This window comes from Lissotriton helveticus, chromosome 1_1 (genome assembly GCF_964261635.1).
Source record: "Lissotriton helveticus chromosome 1_1, aLisHel1.1, whole genome shotgun sequence".
In the NCBI taxonomy this organism is placed as follows: domain Eukaryota; kingdom Metazoa; phylum Chordata; class Amphibia; order Caudata; family Salamandridae; genus Lissotriton; species Lissotriton helveticus.
This window is the reverse complement of record NC_136057.1, coordinates 1,334,212,787-1,334,233,951: the sequence shown is the minus strand read 5'-3', so window position 1 is coordinate 1,334,233,951 and position 21,165 is coordinate 1,334,212,787. Positions and strand designations below refer to the sequence as shown.

The following is a 21,165-nucleotide window of genomic DNA, read 5'->3' as shown; positions in this document are numbered from 1 at the left end:
GAATCCACTCTGCAGTAACTAAAGTATTGTCACCTTTGCATACAGCAGCAATGAATCAACTACCAGCAACACAGGGCCAATGTACAAAACATAAAATTTTTTACTTTACTCTCTGAATTCTTACAGTCACCATTGACACTGTTGAAAATAAACTTATTCTCTATAGTGGAAAGGGGGTCTGAATCAGGGATATAAAACACAATTCAGTACTCCTATTATAAGGTCTTTCCACTCACAAGAAATTGCACTTGGGAATCCTCGACATCCCTAAACGTTATACATTTTAAGAGATTGTATTTTAGTGACCTGATTAGCTGTATTCTGCACACGCTTAGGTTTCCACTCAGGCAAACTGGAAGTTTTGCATGAAGGTCCTTCATGTTGTCCAGAAACACTGCAATTAATTCAGTATGAAAGTTAGCGGTCATCTCTCAGGCAGAAAAATGGGCTTAGGTTCCAGGTCACTTTTTGGAGGTTTGTCTGATTTAACTATTGATGCTATTCAGGATTTAGAGCTCCAAAGCGTTATTTTTTATCATCTGCTTCCTTCTCTATGTGATGTGTAGTCAACAACTTCCACTTTCGTTTTTTTGGTATTTTCCTATGTCATACACCTCCCTACCCGATGACTGGTCAGTCTGGAGCCATCAAGGACACATTTGTAGTTTTATCACGGCGTGCAAATTTCTGTTTTTTAAAGCTCACGTACCAGGAACCTGATATACTTTGAAAAGACATCTTGGATGAATTTGTAAATGATCTGTCAGCCCATAAATGTAGTCTTCCTGGGAAAGTGCAGACATAAATATCTGTAATACAAACTTGTGTCCATATTACCTGAATTGTGCCTCAATTATGTCCAGGCTGCAAGCCTTAGTTATAGGGGCATGAGAGTAATTAATTGATATATTAGGAGCTCTGCATGTACAGTAGTGCAGCAGGAATTATGCGGATCATCCTGTTCTTTCTCTCCTTATGTCCCATTTAGACGACCACGTCTCAAGTGCATGTGCCCTTCTGCCTTTAGACCTTCTCAGTCTGGGACCACTCGTACTAGTCAAGTCTGTTATACTTCAATATCCCTACTGCAGCATTCAATATGTCCTGCTGCAGTAATATGTCCTGGAGCACTGAAATCTGTCTTGTGGTTGAAGTGTAGCTGCTGCCCAGGTATAATGTATGTCTAGTATGCAGTTTGGGGGACAACGCTCCAAATGATTCACATTCAACTGTCCCTGCATTTTATGTTCAAATAACCTTTATCTTTTCTTTTCTCACATGGCATAACTGGCCTACCATATCAAAGTGGAAATTGTCAGTAATGTTACCTGGGCCTCCCTTTCAGCATCCTGATTACAATAGTTGGTTTCTAGGGTCCTGATGTGACTTGTAGAGACCTCTCGGTAGCGGTCGGCCTCTTGAGATCTTGTCTATTTCGAAGGATCCTTGTCTTTCACAGATTGTCATCTTGCCAACATTGCTATTGTGAGCCAACAATATTCAAATATGTTGGCATTAGGGGTAGAGGAAAAAAGCAAAGGAGATGAGAAATGCAGGTTCATATAAGAGGTGTCTAGAGGAATAGAGAGAGGCAAAGGAGAACGTTGTATAACAATGAAATCTATAAGAATTGGAGAGAAAGATCATAGAGTGATGCTTTATTTGATTTAATTTCACTAAGCAAATGGGCAGCTGCTTCAGCCAGTCTTACCTCTAATATTCTGCTTGATGTCTGCACGAGTACTACAACAGTAAACTAGAATATGTACCTCGGCATTCAACCAGATATAGTATGAGATTGTATTTTGAACCCTTGAAGATCAGACACAAATATACACTATGAAAAACACATGTTGGCTATTTTATTTATTCCCAGTTTTTTTGGCAACTTTTTCCTCTATTTGGGCTTTAGCCTTTCTCTCCATGAAAAATCTGATAGACTGTGGATTGTACTCCCTTCCTTCTGTTGTGAGGAAATGAGATTAAAAAAACAAAACACTGTTAAAAGTGGCCTGATTGTGCCTTCTTGTGGAAGGAGTTGGAACAAAGTATATAATTTGCTCATGCTCTGCTAAATTGGATAACCATGGATTATTCTTACTAATTGCTCGTTATGGATTTTTTGTATAGATGTATACACTTGTGATGAAAAGCAAATGGTTTTAATATAATAAAATATTTTGTAGCAGTTAAGTGTTGTGACATACATTAAATGTTGGTAGTGATTTTTAGATAAATTATATATTGTAATATATAACTATATGTTGCCCTTAAACAAAATTGCTTTTTAGAAATAGAAAGCTCACCACACTAAGGTAGTCTCTACATTTGCAAGATAACATTGCTGAGTCATTTGGATTGTTGACCTTAGTAGATGGAAGCTTATATTAAGCAGGTCAACTGGTAAGAGATTGCAAGTAAAACTCCTCTCCCTTCCATTTAATGAATCTTGTTACAATCCTTCAAGCATAAGTGAAAAACAGACCAGGTTTATAAGCATTAGTCGCAGTAAATATTATACGAATGCAATTTGAACAAGTGAGGGATCGGGCTGCATCTGGTCACCTTTAAAGCCTGTAGGATGCCAGGACATTTTCCTTCCTTTAGGGATAAAAATCATCACCTACGCTGATGACACCCAGCTATTGGTTTCTTTAAAGAAACCGCATATTGCCCCCTCCAACCTAGAATCATGCTTGGAGAAGGTGGCTTTATGGATGCGAAACTCATTCCTTAGGCTCAATGGGGACAAATCAGAAATCATGTATCTGGGCAACCTACCCAACACTGACTTTAAACTACAATGGCCTACATGCCTATGATAAGTGCCCACCCCGAAACCTAAGATCAGAAGTTTGGGAGTGTGGCTTGACAAATCACTTAAATTTGAACAGCAAGCGGTAGAAGTGGCAGGTACGTGTTATGGCATTATAAGAATGCTGAGAAAAATTCTCCCCCTCCTTCCCAACGGGGCAAGGAGAAAGGTGGTCCAGGCCCTGGTCCTATCGCGCCTGGACTATGGTAACTCCTTGTACCTGGGAGCGCCCAAAGCCACTATTAGGAAACTCCAAGTGGCCCAGAACTGTGCGGCACGATGGTGCTTGGAGTGCCAAGAATGCAATCCTTGAAGCCATGCCTGAAAGATCTTCACTGGCTACCGATTCTGGAAAGAGTCAAATTCAAAGTACTTTGCATTGCCCACAAAACCTTGATGGGAAAAGGACCCACAATCTTTAACTCTTTTATCACATTTCACCAACCCAGAAGATCGCTCCGCTCGGCCAGTATGAGCTTGGCCGTGGTGCCAAAAATTCAGAGAATTCTTAGCGGGGGCAGCTCCTTCTCTTATAGCATAGCCAGGTTGTTGAACGCCCTACCCTTGAAGCTACACTCGCAGATTCATCTCCTCACCTTCCGGAAACATCTGAAAACTTAGCTATTCCAAAACATTAGTCTGTAGACCGTCCCTCCATTTTACTTCTATCCCGCCAGCGCTGGGATGCCTCTGGGAAGCGACGCGCTATAGAAATGTTAAGTAATAATAATAATCAGTAGGAGGATTGCCGTAAAACTTCCACCACTACCAATTTCTGTCTCTAGTTATATATGATACTGTTTAGATTTAAGACCCTCCCCCTGGTGAAAAGTATGCATAGTTTCAAGTAAAAAAAATAGTTAGTGAAATGTCCCCTAGTTACAGGTTTTTCATGTTTACAGCCCACAAACTACACACTTTTAGCACTAGAAGAGCCATCCAACTTTCAGAGTAATGACGTGGTTCTGATGGCTTGCCTCTTATTCCTATCCGGGTTGTATTGGTCTTCAACATTTGTGAACTGAACTCAACATGGTAGTTATGCATGTCACTGCTCTGATGGAGGGGCATTTAGCATTACAAAATGTATTTTGAACTCTGTCCACTTCTAACTTGTCCTGTTTAGCTAAGGGTACCACTGATCACACTGCACACAACGTATTACCCTACAGCACGTATGTGTTGTAAATGAAAATGTTATTTATAGATGAGACAGGTTTTGCATCTTGGTGTCTAATTAGATATTCATGAACCTCATCATTCCTCCTAATTGCAAGGGAAAGCGTATGATGGTTGAGTTGCTAGTATGCAGTGGCTCAACAAATATTCTAAAATTGGTGCTTTTTTGATATGGACATTGTGTGGCTGTGAGGGCAGATTAGGCACAGTCTTTACATCTATAATCGACATCAAGCTGTAAAATCTGTCTAATAGGCAACTAGTTTCATCTTTATCTCAAAAATCCAAGATGGGAACCAGTGTCCAAAGGGTTTTCAATCCTCTGAACGCTTCTGCAGTCACCAACAATCTGGGAGCAACTTTGCCCATCTGCCAATATTGCCTACGAATATAAGGATGATCATGACCTCTTCTGTTAAAGCAGATTGCATCCTGTACTCCCTGAATAGAATATCGTCCTTGTTATCATCTTAAGCCCCCTCTGTGTCCAGTAGAGTGATAGTGCTGATGTGCATGTATCTCTTTTTGGGACAGATCTCGAATACATAACTTGATGGCAGCAATTTAGTGTTGCGTCCTACATTTTCTGAGTGGCTGCTGATCATAGAACTGAAATGGATTCTCAGTCTAACCCTTTACTGCTGTCACCCCTCCAGCAATCTACCTACTGTATGCCAAACTGGAAGAGGAGTATGGGCTGGCGCGGCATGCCATGGCAGTGTATGACCGGGCCACTCGTGCTGTGCTGCCACAGGAGCAGTATGAGATGTACAACATATACATCAAGCGGGCTGCAGAGATCTATGGTGTTACCCACACACGTGGAATCTACGAGAAAGCCATTGAGGTGAGCATAGTGTGGCGTCCGGGAAAGAAAGTGCTATACCTCCCATCTTGACGGCACAGTTTGTGAGCATGTGTATAATGTTTAGAGATAAGAAGAAATATTTCTTGTTGCTAGAGGTTCCTCACTTCTATGAAAAGGTAAATGTTTGAGGTCTATCTCCTGAATGTTGTAAGCAATAGGAACTGAGGAATGATGATCAAGTAAGATCTAAGCCAAATGTGTCAGGGTTCTGGTGAAAAAGATTTTATTGTGGTAAGTGTATTTTATGGAATACATGCGTTGCACATAATTATTTATTCTGATAGGCGTGGGAAAGTAAAGTGGATTTATTTGATAGGTTTTAGGGTATTGTATTGTTGGGGTAGTTCTAAGGCTACTCGTGTGGTACTAGGACCTCTATAGGGATCTTATGGTGCTATGCATGTTTGGTTTTTATGTTTAAGGCACACCGGGCGCCGCGGAAGGACGAATAGGTCCAAGGAGGAACCTGACCGAACTACTCGGTCTCTTTCTCTGCCAGGCGACCCATGAGGCTTTTTACACAGAAATAACAGAAAAAGCTTGAGGGAATCCCCCTCTAACAGCTACAGCGCCTTAGCGAGCGCGACACATAGCCAACTAATAACACAATCACTTAATATAGTTTATTAGTTTATTATTTAATTGCACTTTTTCACTTAACTCTTTGGTCCTGAGGAAAGCCAGCTTATAATAGAAAAGGGACTGGCAGAAACATGTAGACCACACTGGACATGGGAGATCATTAATCACTCCACTTTGTCCATTCGCCTTTTTAAACAGCTAACGGAGGCCCAGTTTATTAAATACTTGTTAACCCTCGGGTGCTGGGACCGCTTGTATAGCTTTTTAATCTTTCACATCTCACTCCTTCACTGCACACGCAGCAATATACCAGCTCCGCAGTCTCCTGGCGTTGCAGCACACCCGGGGCACATTCGGTGCCACTGTGGTGGGCCCGATGATGAAGCATGCCACCGACTAGGTCGGTGGGTGAGGGTTTTCAAAGGAAAATATTGCTTTTTTCCTTGTATTGTCTGACGTACCTGAGTCACCCTTTACCTTCCCTCTAAAGCTAACTAGCCCCCATTGATACTTACATATAAACACAGGGGATACGGGCTAGCTTACCTAGTCCTCTCTCTCTCTTTGATCTGAATAATGGTTTTTATGTTTATCAGTTGGTCTTACAAAAAGGCTGCCTGTGGCATGTTTTGCGGTCTCTCTTTTAAAGGTTGGTTGGTGCCTTTGATGCTGTGAGGTTAATTCTTAGGAGCATAAGCTGGGGCATAGTAATGTTGTTGACTAATGGTCTAGAATACAGTACCTTCTGATGGTCATGCCAGATTTATGGTAGCTAGTGATGTGGTTTAAATTGGAGCAAGCCGACAATGTACAGGCATAGAACTAGATCTATATATGTTTTACAGAAATCAAAGCCTTGAAGCTTCTTAAGTTTAGTGGTTATCACATACTGCAGACACCGGTAGTTGTTTGTTGTTTTCAGGCCGAATGTTGTGTTTGGAGTTTGGTGGCTCTTGGGTTACATGTGGTGTGTTAATGCCTTTACTGTCGGTCACACTACTGCACTGATGGATGGCTTTTTAACAATTACTTCTCTTTCTTTATTTCATCTGCACCTTTATTTTATCTATTGCTACTGAGTTATACCACCACTATGTCCAATGCATCAACAAACAACTGTTTATGTAGCGTTTTAGGTATACAAATATCAGTATTTTTAAATAATCAAAATAATACCATTTTATTTATTTAAAACTTAGGGCAAAAGTTTGTGGTGTTGTAATTGACTGAAAACATATTTAAATTAAGGGTAATAGTGATTCAATAATATTACTTACCCTAATTGTAATTTAATTTTGTTCGGTAACAGTTGGGTTTATGATCTGTATTACTATAATTGATTGAAGAACAAATAAATATAAATAATAAAAAATAAGGTTAGGACTAGCATTAGAGGTATAATCAATTTTACAACTGTTTAATTTCAGGATTAAAGCAACAATTATGTTAATTTAAATGTATTGCGTATAATCAATTATCCGGTAAGGGTTAACAAATTGAGATTAGACGAAGTATACTGACTATATACATTCTATACATTAATTCTATACATTAATTAAATCTGAATTAATGAAAAATGAGTTTGGGTTAAGATGTAATATAATTAAATAGTTGAATTTTGGGATTAGGGTTAGTCTTTATTACTTTGAAAGCATTCTATTTAGTTAGATGTGGGGTAGCCGTTAATGTTAATTCACTTTTAATGTAATTAAGTTAAATTTAAATTAAGATTCGGGAAGCAGCATTATGGTAAAATGTAGGGATAGGGGATGAAATAAATGCCTTTTCAGTATTCGGGAGACAAACCAAAGATAGAATTGCATAAAGGGGGTTGAAGTAAAGGCGTTTAATCAATGACTGTATACTGATGCATGTAGGACTGCACCTGGGGCACATTCTGTATTCTGTTATCTGCCTGAGTCTGAGTAAGGACTAACCTCTTTTTGAGATCATAAATAGGTAACTTGTCGTACGAACTGTGGTGCATGAATTGTGCTCAATCCAGGGGTTGCCCTTTCTCTGACAATTTCATTTTCTTGCAGGTTCTTTCAGATGAGCATTCCCGGGAGATATGTCTACGTTTTGCTGACATGGAGTGTAAACTAGGCGAGATCGACCGGGCCAGAGCAATTTACTCATACTGCTCACAGATATGCGACCCACGAGTAAGACATTATGCAGTTTGTTAGCAAACTGCATACAGATCCCTCAGTTAAATTATTGGTGCTGGTGGGGTGGCTTGTCGACCCTGTAATCATTTTCACCTTCTTCCTCCTATATAAAAATAATGTTACACAGGTGTTATGAACTCAGACAAAATATTTGTTCCTCTCATGCAGTCACCTGTGAGGTGCTGAATGGTCTGACTGCTTACTCTCTTTCAGCTGACTGCGTCCTTCTGGCAGACATGGAAGGACTTTGAAATCCGTCACGGGAACGAAGATACTATACGTGAGATGCTGAGGCTCAAACGCAGTGTGCAAGCCACGTACAACACCCAGGTCAACTTCATGGCCTCTCAGATGCTGAAGATCTCCGGCACCACTCCAGGGACAGGTGAGTTGCTTTTCACTGGTAATGGTGAGCCTCTATGATGAGTTGTTTTATCAGAGAAGCCACAGTTCCATTGACGGGTATATGTGCTCAGTATCGTCTGTTCCAAAACCCCAAGCCGTTTAAGGCTGTGTTATACATGTTCCAGTCTCTTGAACAATACAGTCTCAGTACAACCTGTGCATTAACTAGTCCTTCATGTGCCCTATGCTTGACCTGTGCCAGGTGTAAGACTGAACAAATCTCGTGAGTACAGCTTAGCAGTAGGTAAGGGTCTTTGACTAATTTTTCTAGTTGTATTTTGTTAGTTTGAACTAGTGAATTTTTCTAAGGTTAACATTTGTATTACCTCCAAACCTGATTGACTTACTGGCGATTAGCAGTTTATATTTAGAACAAGAAAGCTTATCACCATGAAGAAGAAGAGGAATTTTAGTTCAGGCCATTGTAAGAAAATGGAATCTGGTTCAAAATACATATAAATCAGTATCTAATCGGTCTGTAAATCTCATGCAGTGTCAAGAAAGGAAAACCATATAAAAACAAAGATCTTTGTATATGTACTTTATGAATCTTTACAGTGCATGGACACCAATGGCTACATGGTGCTAGAAATAGAGATCTTGTGAACCATGAAGCAATCCTTCAAAAATAGTTAGCAAAATAACCAATTTTTCAGAGCACGTTTGAAAGGCTGATGAGTGTCAATTTTCTGAGTTCCAAGAGAAAGTTGTTCCACAGTTTGCAACCACCAGTGTGAACCCTCCTTAACTATGGCACACATAAGATAAACTGATTTCCCAACCTCATAAAACCGGTTAGAATGTAAGATTTCATTGTTGCAGAGAAGGCTTTTTCACAAACGTATCAAATCTTGTGGACAATACAGAGGTGCATATATTGCTCTACAGTGAGCCAGTGCAAGTCTCTCTGGGCCCCAAGACTTGGCTGTATTTGCAAATTTTGTGATTGTGACACATTTCAAGATAACAATAGAGTAGGCAGGCAAGCATAGATAAAGATTATGGTAAAAGCAAGAGATGATCTCAGCGTTAATCTGCAGTTTCAGTGGAATTTCTTGATCAATCCCAAGGATCTGGCTTTTGGAACAGGTTCTAGAGGAGCGCTCATATAATGGGGTCCTAGTAGACCACCCCAGTGATTAAGGCTGTTACACAGGGAGGAGCAGCTTCAGTGTTTCTGGCAGTATCTTCCACTGATGAAGTGCAGCCAGATAGCATCTCAGGCATAGAACTGGGAGCATGGTTGCCTGACTCAATAATAAGTGGGGTGTGGTCAGCACAGGATAGAGCTCTGTATTTAAAGTATCTGCATGGTCTTCTAGAGGATTCAGATAGATGATTAAAAATCATAAGTTTTAGTCATTTGAACCGTGGCAGAAAATGTCAGCGTAGCACTTGAGTTTTAGTAGATATGGCACGCTTTGAGTTATGTTTGGGAGAACTGAAATGTTAGTTTGTGCAGACATGGGCCAATATCCTACTTGCTGGCACTGGACAGCATTTTGACTTCTCGAAGAGGTATCACTATTTTGGTAAGGTGGCATGCATAAGCATTTTTGGGAAGTGAAACTTTGGATATACACCATTAGGACTAACCCAAGATGTTCAGTTGTCTGCATTCTAAGGACAGAGGGGATGTATTCAAAGCATAGGGTTGAGTATGTAAAGACAGTTGTCTATGTTTTTTTTAAAAATTTCACTCACTTGCTGCTAGCAAGCAGTCACAGCGTAGCAGCGCTCCCTCGCGCCCTCGCCACGAGCGGAGGCCACGCCCCCTGCTTAGGCTACGCCCCCAAGCCGCTTAGGCCACGCCCCCAAGCCGACCACTACAAAGGCGTCGATTTTGGGCGCCAGGCAGATTTCAGAGTTGTGCTCCTGAGGCGGAAAGCCGGGAGCGAGGCATCTTTTTTTAAAACTTTGAGTGTCACAGATTGAATTGTGGTTTAAACTTTAAACTGTCACAGAATACTTGTGTAGTTTTTAAAATTTCACTCACTTGTTGCTAGCAAGCAGTCACAGCGTAGCAGCGCTCCTTCGCGCCCTCGCCACGAGCGGAGGCCACGCCCCCTGCTTAGGCCACGCCCCATGCTTAGGCCACGCCCCCACCAGCAACGGTACAAATTATGTGCATATCTCGGTCGCGCAGCGGGCGAGCGCAGCGGGCACGCCGTTTGCGCGCCAAAGGCGCGCCTAAGGCAAGCCCGTCTGCGCCCGTCCGTGACCAGAACGCGGCCGGGTCCGGACACGCTGACGGTGAGAGCGCTCAAATAGATAGAATTGTCTGGTCGAGGGATAACCTATGGTCTCTCAATACTTTGGCGGAAACCTGTGCACACAGCATCGATCTTGGGTCCTCCACTCTCCCTTATACCTGTAGGACATGTGGGCTACAACTAGGCATACCGGCCAGTACAAAGGCTGGAGGATCTACTAAATCCAAGCCACCAATCAGTAAAAACCTTAGCGCGGGACTTGTGAACTGTAGATCCCTTGCAAAGCATGCAGATGATATATGGCTGCTGTTGGAAGGTCACCAATGGGACATATTGTTTCTAACAGAAACCTGGCTTAACAATGATAACATGACTGCCATTGCACTGGCTATCCCCTCTGGATATAAAATTTGTTTCTCCAATCGACTAGGTGATAAAAGAGGGGGGGGGAGTGGCAGTTATATTTAAAGAACAGCTCACACTCACCTCCTCCGCCCCCATATACACCCAGGGTCTAGAGGGACTACACTTCTGCTTCCAGGTGGGATCTCAGCTATCCCTAGCAGGACTAGTTATCTACAGGCCTCCGGGGGGGAAAGAATCCAACCTCACTACTCTGATGGATATGATCATACAAAGCTCCCTCCTTCACCCTCAGTTTCTTGTTGTCGGAGACTTCAACGTTCACATGGACAGGGCAGATTGTCCTTCAGCAGATTTACTGAGATCTACATTGATCTCAGCTAACCTCAGACTTGTTAATAAGGCCCCCACACACAGAGCGGGCCACACGCTTGACCTAATAATAACCAACATTCCAAACGTGTCGGCAAATATACCGCTACCTCTAATTTGGTCAGATCATTTTCTGATACCATTCCTAATCAAAATAACAGTTGATAAACCGGCCCCAAGCAAGTGCTCTTTTATGAAAAGACAATGGAGCAAACTAGTCCCCGATATCATGGGTCCAGTTCTTGCCCAGAACCCTCCGACCCTCACCTCCAATGTGGAGACGGATGCCCGACTACTCAATGACTGGATTGGCAATATGGTAACATATATTGCCCCGGCGACGGCCGCTACATCTAAACGAGACTCTCCATCTGCTCCCTGGTTCTCTCAGGTGCTTAGACTACAAAAATCAGATTGCAAAAAACTGGAGCGCTTATGGAGGAAAAACTACGAACCTCTACAGAAGACTTACTATAAGGAAGCATCCAAAAAATTGCATAGAGCTATTAGAAAAGCAAAAAAACAGTTCTATGCGAACTCTATTCAGCAAGCTGAACACCCAAGTAGGGAAACTTTCAAAATAGTACAGTCTTTCTTTAAACCTATGAGTGTTGAGAGGGATGTCCTCCCATCGGTCTCATTCTGTAATAGCATCTCTGACTTCTTTGACTCTAAAATAAAGAAAGTCTATGAGTCCTTTGGCCCAGAGAAGATCACGGAAAAAACCGATCTAGCTGGCACTACATCGGACCGCGCTATCTTGACACAATTTGCTCCGATAGACCTGAGTACAGTTAAGCTAGAACTCAGCCGATGCAAATCGGGCTCGCCGGACGACCCATGCCCTCCCAAACTTTGGAGTCGCATAGCCGACTTCGTGGCCCCCACTATTCAGCATATATGGAATCCATCCATCTCTTCGGGGACATTCCCGAATATCTGGAAACATGCTACTCTACTCCCCTTAAAGAAAAAACCAAATGGGGACCCCAAGGACCTCAACAATCTTCGCCTGATCTCCCTCCTGGCAGCACCAGCCAAAATGCTTGAGAAAGTTATCCAGCGCCAATTGAATCAATTTATTGAGCAAAACAACATATTACACGAGACACAATCAGGCTTTAGACCCGGCTTTAGCACTGAAACAGCACTAATTGAGGTGGCCGAGTCAGTGAGGTGGTCGATGGATTCGGGAGACTCCGCTATATTGGTGCTCCTGGATCTGTCGGCCGCCTTTGATACGGTCGACCACAATATTCTGCTGCGACTGGCGAAGCTAGGCATCCAGAGACAGGCTTTGGAGTGGATACAATCATACCTGACTCAAAGGACTCAGAAGGTGGCTCTAAAGAATGTCTCCTCTTCTCCAAAAACCCTCAGCTGTGGTGTCCCCCAGGGTTCGGCCTTGATCCCACTCCTATTTAATGTTTACCTTGCTCCACTCTTCACGCTAATTGCCAACTGGGGGATCAAGGCAATTTCATACGCCGATGACACCCAGCTGGTGTTCCCATATTCAGAGGTGTCAGAGACATCCTTTCTGAGTCTGAAGGGGTGCCTACAAGACGTGGCCTGCTGGATGAACACCAATAAACTAAAACTCAATGCCAGCAAGACAGAGGTGATCTTTTTCGGAAAAAGCCCCCCTCCACCATCTGAACTGTGGTGGCCGGCAGAGATGGGACACGCCCCCTCGCCCAGCCACTCAGCAAGAAATCTTGGAGTCCGGTGGGACGACAAGCTGTCATTTGCTTCACACATCCAGCAAGTGGCAGGTTGCTGCATGAGCAAATTGAGAAATCTCTGCAAGATTCTCCGATTTTTACCAACTAGCTGCCGAAAAACTGTAATCCATGCCACAGTTACTTCAAGGCTGGATTACGCCAATGGCTTGTATCTGGGCTTACCAAAGTATCTTATACGACAACTCCAAATGGTCCAAAATGCGGCTGCGAGACTTTTAATGAGGATTCCTTACAAACACTCTATCTCTCCGCATCTCCTTTCCCTTCACTGGTTACCAGTGGCAAGCAGAATAAAATTTAAAGCACTCACCCTGGCTTTTAGATCTCTGTTCGGCAACTGCCCAAATTACCTGAAAGCTAGACTACCAAGATACACCCAAGCCCGGTCCCTTAGATCCAACAACAGTGTACGCATTACAGCCCCTAGAGCAAAAAGAGCCAGGTTAGGTGGACGCACCTTCTCGGCCAATGTGGCGGCACTATGGAACTCGCTACCCCCTGCTCTCCAACAGGCTCCATCCGAAGCATGTTTTAAGCGATTACTGAAAACCAGGCTGTTTGCCCAACCACGCTAGGCACCACGTTAGACTCCAGCTCTCTACCGAAGCATGTTTTAAGCGATTACTGAAAACCAGGCTGTTTGCCCAACCACGCTAGGCACCACGTTAGACTCCAGCTCTCTACCTAAACGGGCACAACACTGTTGCTATAGCGCCGGGACACCTCCTCGTGAGGTAGCTGTTCGCGCTTTATAAAACTCTGTATTATTATTATGGTGATAAGTTCACATGGCTAATTGATTAAATCTCTTCTCTGAAGGCCTAGATAGACCCTTATTTTTCCGAGGGTCGCTTTATTATTGTTAATTATTATTTGGTTGTATAAAGTTGTTAGGATAATTCATATTAAACCCTTTTCTTCTTTAGAAAAGGATGATTTGGGGCATTGGCACAAGGGTCCTTCATAAGAAGGGGCCCGCTGACTCTAAAATTGTGCAGAGTTATTGTTCAGATGGTCATTTTCTTGAAACAGTGTCACGGGATTGGCAACACAATGCTGAACCTCTTGCTTTAGAGGCTAAAAAGTTTAGGGGATTAGCACATGAATGTGTGGCATAAAAGTCTTCTATGAAGACGGTTCTTTGAGTAGAAGAAATACACTGCATGGCTCAGAAGCATGACATTAAGATACATTGTAGTTTGTGAGATTTGCACCAAAGATTGTTGTATTTACAAGGAATGGCGGGTGCTAAACCCATTTTCCATTGTTTTTCAGATGGACAGAATGAAATGGATAACATGAGACTGTTGGAACAGAGGGCTGAGCAGCTGGCTGCGGAGGCAGAGAAGGACAAGCCCAAAATCAAAGATAAAATTCTCTTTGTCAGGTGTATATTTATCATAATCCTTAGACCTTCATATTGTATGTATAGGTCTTAACAGGGTTTTTAAGTGGTCGAGTAAGTTGCTACTGAGCTTGATGTGCATGGTTGGTAGTGTGTTTTACAGATTGGTCTGTATGGAAGGTATTGTGGTGTTATGCTTGAGGTTGTTGCACTCTAGTCATGTTGTAGCAACCTCCAAGCTCCACAGAAACCTGGTTTAAAGCAGAACAATGTAGGAAGAATAGTCATGTCTGTATGAACTGATTGTACTCACTATCATTATCCCTTAATTTGATTATTTGAACGAGCACAGCCAATGGGTCTTGACTATGTGAGAGTTAATGGCTTTGCTAGTGTCTTTTAAACATTTTGTACAGTAGTGTGACTGCTGTACAGCATGGCTAAAAATTATCAAAAAGTATGAGATATTGAGTGGAACAGGAATGAAAAGCTTAAAAATAAGTCACTGCCAGCTGGCCACTTTATATAGCACTTTCTTATGGCAGACGGGGACAACACAAACAACAGGAGTGTGGGAGGGAAGAGGCAACACGAACAACCGGAGGGTGGGAGGGAAGAGACAACACGGACAAGGCAAGAGTGGGGACATTGAGAAAGAATAGGCAACACAAGCGTAAACGTGTCATGAATATATATTTTTCTTTTTTCTTTGCCATGTTTACAACCCCCTCTGCGCACAGTTGAAGGCTGTGCGCAGCGTGGGTTGGCCGCATGCAGGTGGTTGGCTGCATGCAGGGGGTTGACCACGGCGGCCAGGCCTTGCAGCCAACTCCCCACCATGTGCAGTGGTGGTTGAAATAAGGTATGGTAAATAAATATCGCTTTACATAGAAAAAAAATCTGAAGATTAAGGTGATGTTATAGTGTGGAAATTGCATTAAAAACCCTAGAAATTCACTGAAAAAAAACAAAGGCTACAGGGACATTATAGTCAGGTTCAGATATTACACACATAAAACCATAAAAATGTTGCAGTTCTACGTCTGTCAAACTATAACCTGTGCCGTAAGGTAACTATAACTCGCGCCCTCGCCATGCACTGCTAGTTACCACTCCTAATACATCTTCTAAAACGTCAATGATAATATCACTGAAACATTTGCAGTAAAATTATTGATGAGAAAACTGTGCATGGCGGGGGTGCGAATTATAGTTACCTTAGGGCATGAGTTACAGTTTCTTGAGATAACTGTGACTGCTGAATTTCTGTGTAAAATCCGAGCCCAACTACGACGTCCCGGTAACCTTTGGTTCTTTAGTGAATATATATATATATATATCCAGAAGTAAGCTTTCTGTGTCATGTGATCAAGGCTCGTAGGAGCCGAAATGTTCTGGCGGCACAGCAATAAACATATGAAGGAACTGGAATTTTGGTTCCCTGTTTGAATGCAAATTCCTTGGTACACGCGGAGCAAAGTGATATATTCACTGAAAAAACCATAGGTTTCACACCAGTTATAGTTAGGTGGAAATTTTACTCGCATAAAACCATTGAAATTCCCACGTTATAGTTAGTTGGACTCACTATAACTTGCGCGTGCAATGCACTGCTGATGACGTCACATATTACATCACTCATGACATGGTCAGTGACATCACTCATGACATCACTGATGACATCACTGATGACAACATCCTTGTGACAAAGTGGCAGACCTCCTATCAGCATAAAATAACCTTTGACACACACATTCAAAAATAGAAACTAACATTTTCTTAAAAAAGGAGAAACCAATACCAATTACAACAACTTATTAGGTAATTCCAACATCTACATACACATCCACTCATTCACCAACAGTTCTATATAGTCACTCATGCATGTACTTACTCATCATATGTACTCATACACCTATACATCCTGTTACACACTAATACTCATCCATATAGTTACTCACACACAAATTCACACATGCAAATAAACTATCAAAAAAACATTTACTTGATTATACTGCTATATACACACCACTACACATACTTCTACAGAAAGGGAAACATATTTACTCTCTTAAACAATCAATTATAAAAACAAATACTCACTAACCCACCCATACACACAACCATCCACCCATACAGTCTTGCACACATGCTGTCTTCAAAATACATACAAATAGTGAGTCACTCATTCATGCATCTGTGCTCTAAGTAATATCCCCCACCGAACCATACAGACACTGATACTCAAAAAAACAACTAATAACCCATATACACACTCATGTAGCTACTCACCAACCCATGCAGCCACTTATACACAAAGTGAGACACAGATATTTAAATATTTAAACATTACTCGCTAATATATGTATTCACTAAGATACATTTAATAAGTCAGTTAACCAATCAATTTTACACAAAAAAACATCCATTTAGACATTTATTTACCCATTTATTCTTCCATCAACCTTTAGATATACATATATAAACAAGCATTTACAATGCAATGGTTTTGCCTTTGTTAAAGTTAGAGCTATTGGCATTGCTCTTGACATTATTTTTATTTATGTGTTTTTTTTAAAACATAAATAAATGGCATTGTCATTTACAATGCAACTAGCTTTATCTCTCGCAAATGACACACACAAACACCCACAGAGAGCCCCCCCCCCACACACACACACACACAGAGCCCCCCACACACACAGAGCCCCCCACACACACACCCACACACTGCTCCCCCCCACACACACCCACACAGAGCCCTCCACACACACCCACACAGAGCCCCCCCACACACTGCGACCCCCCCCCACACACTGCAAGCCCTACACACTGCGACCCCCATTTCAATAGATGTGTGATGCTTACCTGGTACTAAATTGGTCCCTGCATGGCTGAAAGGTTGAAATGGTGTAGGGGGCAAGGGGACAAATGTGAGCATGGAGAGAAAGGAGTATAAGTTTGAGATTAGTGACTAGGTGAAAATAAAATCAGGAAGGACACAGGGTGGTCTTTCCAAATTAGATGGTCTATTTCAGGTAGAAAATGTCAGTAGGTTATTTGTGTTCTTGAGGGGGGATAGGTCCAACCGGCACCATAATCGGACGTTTATTGTTTATACCCATTCACAACAGGCAACTAGGCAGGATGGCCGTCTCAGAGCCCAATCAGCAGTGAAGCAACAAGGTCCCTAAACCTCCGTAAAAGCATGTCTAACACTGAGGGGCCCTCCTCAACACACACAGGGCTTGATAGAACTTAATTAGTTCCATACTGACAATTATTGCCAGACCAAAAATGTGTTTAAAACAGTAACTTGTCTTCGGTTTCTTTCAACAGTTCGTGAAGCAGAAGTGTTAAACCCCAGTCACCGAGTTCACAGCATTACTCACCCCTGGGCCTCTCTGGCAGCCAAGTAATCAAAGACAGAAAACAACCAAGGGGCAGACAGGACACAGACAGGGACACGCCTAGGTGCGGGGGGCATCGGAAATACACAGAGAACAAGAAACAGACACTGAAAACTAAGCAGGGGCATAAACCGGAGTCAGGCAGACAAGGCACCTGGGTAAAATTAAAGTACAGGGAGGACAAGGAACAGACAAGTGTCAGGCAAGGGCACAGAAAGACATCTGGAGTATACAGAGTACAAGGAGCAGGCACTAGGAACAGACAAGACACAGGCATGGGCACAGAGAGTTATCTGGAGTATACAGAGCAGAGGGAGCAGGCACTAGGAACAGACAAGACACAGGCAGGGGCACAGAGAGTTATCTCGAGTATACAGAGTACAAGGAGCAGGCACTAGGAACAGACAAGACACAGGCAGGGGCACAGAGAAGTCATCTGGAGTATACAGAGCAGAGGGAGCAGGCACTAGGAACAGACAAGAGACAGGCATGGGCACAGAGAGTTATCTGGAGTATACAGAGCAGAGGGAGCAGGCACTAGGAACAGACAAGACACAGGCAGGGGCACAGAGAGTTCTCGAGTATACAGAGTACAAGGAGCAGGCACTAGGAACAGACAAGACACAGGCCGGGGCACAGAGAAGTCATCTGGAGTATACAGAGCAGAGGGAGCAGGCACTAGGAACAGACAAGACACGGGCAGGGGCACAGAGAAGTCATCTGGAGTATACAGAGCAGAGGGAGCAGGCACTAGGAACAGACAAGAGACAGGCATGGGCACAGAGAGTTATCTGGAGTATACAGAGCAGAGGGAGCAGGCACTAGGAACAGACAAAACACAGGCATGGGCAAAGAGTTATGTGGAGTATACAGAGTACAAGGAGCAGGCACTAGGAACAGACAAGACACAGGCATGGGCACAGAGAGTTATCTCGAGTATACAGAGTACAAGGAGCAGGCACTAGGAACAGACAAGACACAGGCAGGGGCACAGAGAAGTCATCTGGAGTATACAGAGCAGAGGGAGCAGGCACTAGGAACAGACAAGACACAGGCAGGGGCACAGAGAAGTCATCTGGAGTATACAGAGCAGAGGGAGCAGGCACTAGGAACAGACAAGACACAGATAAGTCATCTGGAGTATACAGAGCAGAGGGAGCAGGCACTAGGAACAGACAAGACACAAGCATGGGCACAGAAAGACATGTGGAGTAAACAGAGTACAAGGAGCAGGCACTAGGAACAGACAAGACACAGGCATGGGCAAAGAGAGTTATCTGGAGTAAACAGAGTACAAGGAGCAGGCACTAGGAACAGACAAGAGACAAGCATGGGCACAGAGACATCTGGAGTATACAGAGTACCAGGAGCAGGCAGAAGGAACAGACAAGACACAGGCATGGGCAAAGAGAGACATCTGGAGTATACAGAGTACAAGGAACAGACCCTGATAACCGAGGACGTGACCTAGGAACAGGCAAGAGACAGGCAGGGGCACAGAGAGACATCTGGAGTATGCATAGTGCAGAGAATAGACACTGAAAGACAACCGAGGACGTGACCTAGGAACAGGCAAGAGACAGGCAGGAGCACAGAGTGACATCTGGAGTATACAGAGTACAAGGAGCAGGCAATAGGAACAGACAAGAGACAGGCATGGGCACAGAGAGTCATCTGGAGTATACAGAGTGCAAGGAGCAGGCACTAGGAACAGACAAGAGACAGGCATGGGCACAGAGAGACATCTGGAGTACATAGAGTACAACGAGCAGGCACTAGGAACAGACAAGAGACAGGCATGGGCACAGAGAGTCATCTGGAGTATACAGAGTGCAAGGAGCAGGCACTAGGAACAGACAAGACACAGGCATGGGCCCAGAGAGACATCTGGAGTATACAGAGTACAGGAACAGGCCCTGACAATCGAGGACGTGACCTAGGAACAGGCAAGAGACAGGCAGGGGCACAGAGAGACATCTGGAGTATACAGAGCAGAGGGAGCAGGCACTGAAAGACAATCTGGATTATAAAATGGAAACAGCCAGGAGACAGAGAGGGAGACACTCGAGCACAAAGAGACACCTGCAATACACAGAGAAAGCTCAAAACCTACTCTTGAAACGGTCAGGACAGGCAGGGACACACTTGGCCCCATGGAGGCGTCTGCAATAGGACCATGGGAGAATACGGACCATGCACAGAAACTGACCGACAGGAAAACCCCTGGAAACAAAGTATCCGAAGTTCAGAGAGAACAGGGAACAGGCACTGAAAGACAACCAGGTGCATAAACTGGAGACAGGCAGCAAACAGACAGGGCCACGGCTCGACACAGAAGCACATCTGAAATACACAAACTGCAAGAAATAGACAGTGAAAATCAATAAGGACACACACTGGAAACTTACAGTGACACACCTGTGCACAGAGGAACATCTGAAGTATTGATTAAACAAAAATCAGACACTGAAGAAACAGGAACATTAACTGGAAGTAGACAGAAGACAAACAGGCAACCAGAGACATCTGAAAATATTGAGAAAAAGAAACGGATGCTGAAAACAACTAGGGGAACTCTCTGGAAACAGACAGTCGACACCTAGGGTCTCTCCTGGGCACCGAGGGGCGTCTAAAGTATTAAGAAAACAAGGAGGAGATGGAAACCATGAAAAACACAAATACAGAATCAACTGCTAAAAGCCACAGACACGACTCACCAGTAACAGCTGCAGGATAATAGAAGCTGGGGGTTAGGAGCATGCAGGCAAGAAATGACGAGGGAGGTACGGGCGTTAGGAGCATGCAGGCAAGAAATGACGAGGGAGGTAGGGGGGCGGGAACGGGGCCGGGGAGACAGAGAGCGAGGCAGCGGTAGGGGGGCGGGAACGGGAGCCGGTCCATAAGAGTAGGAGAACAACACAAAAAAGCAGGTCGTGTAGGGAGCTACAAAGCACAGACAACAGACTAGCTCGTAAAGACAAGTACACTAAGCCTGCAGAGTTGAGTTCATTATACCTCACCGCCGTGTTCTGACCCAGGTCACTAGAGTCACATTGGGGGGGGGGGGGGGGGGGGTGGGGGGGTGTAACTCGGATATAATGTGCGCCGCGTTAAAAACAGGAGAAAAGCTTTTTGCTCTAGTTCAAGTTTTCACATATAAGCCCATTACAAATTCACATGAAGCTCTATCAATTTTGATTTCCTCCAGCGATTCGCTAATGGAAAAATAGCGCACAAAAAGTGATGCATCAATGTTGCGTAGTTTTCTAAAATCAGGTGAAGGGGCTCTGAGAGAAAGCAGCGCTGTTTGGTATTCCCTCGGAGGCCCCAGTACCCCAAAGGCGGGCGGGATGGGGAATAGTGGAAACAGCGGCGAATGAAAAGTGGAAGCGAAAGAAGGTGTACCAGACCATTTGGAGTGCAATAAAGGCATCATACAACCTAAATTACCTGCATTGAGCGGCTTCTTCCCCAGTGAGTGAGTCTGCCCTATCAAGCCGAGATAGCGGGCGTTCCTTGGAGTCGGCCCTCGCTGCCTCGCCTCCACGAGCTGCTGCCTTTAAGTCGGTCTCGCGCAGGACTTGGCACCCCAGGCGGCCTGCACCCTGCTCAGCACCAGCCTCTTTTTTGGGTGCTGAGGAGGGGAGGTGATAGGAGGGGGTGTCGCGTGCTGGGTGGCAGGACCGCGGTCCCAGCC

General features: G+C 43.8%; 1 protein-coding gene across 1 annotated transcript in view; it reads left to right on the top strand.

Moving 5' to 3' along the window:
* The window catches only part of XAB2 (XPA binding protein 2), a 144,082-nt gene that overhangs the window by 91,519 nt on the left and 31,398 nt on the right, over positions 1–21,165 (top strand). The window contains exons 14-17 of the mRNA XM_078682501.1: positions 4,651–4,841; positions 7,487–7,609; positions 7,829–8,000; positions 13,989–14,100. Of these exons, the coding sequence (XP_078538627.1) occupies positions 4,651–4,841; positions 7,487–7,609; positions 7,829–8,000; positions 13,989–14,100 (598 nt within the window). The remainder of the gene's footprint in view (positions 1–4,650; positions 4,842–7,486; positions 7,610–7,828; positions 8,001–13,988; positions 14,101–21,165) is intronic.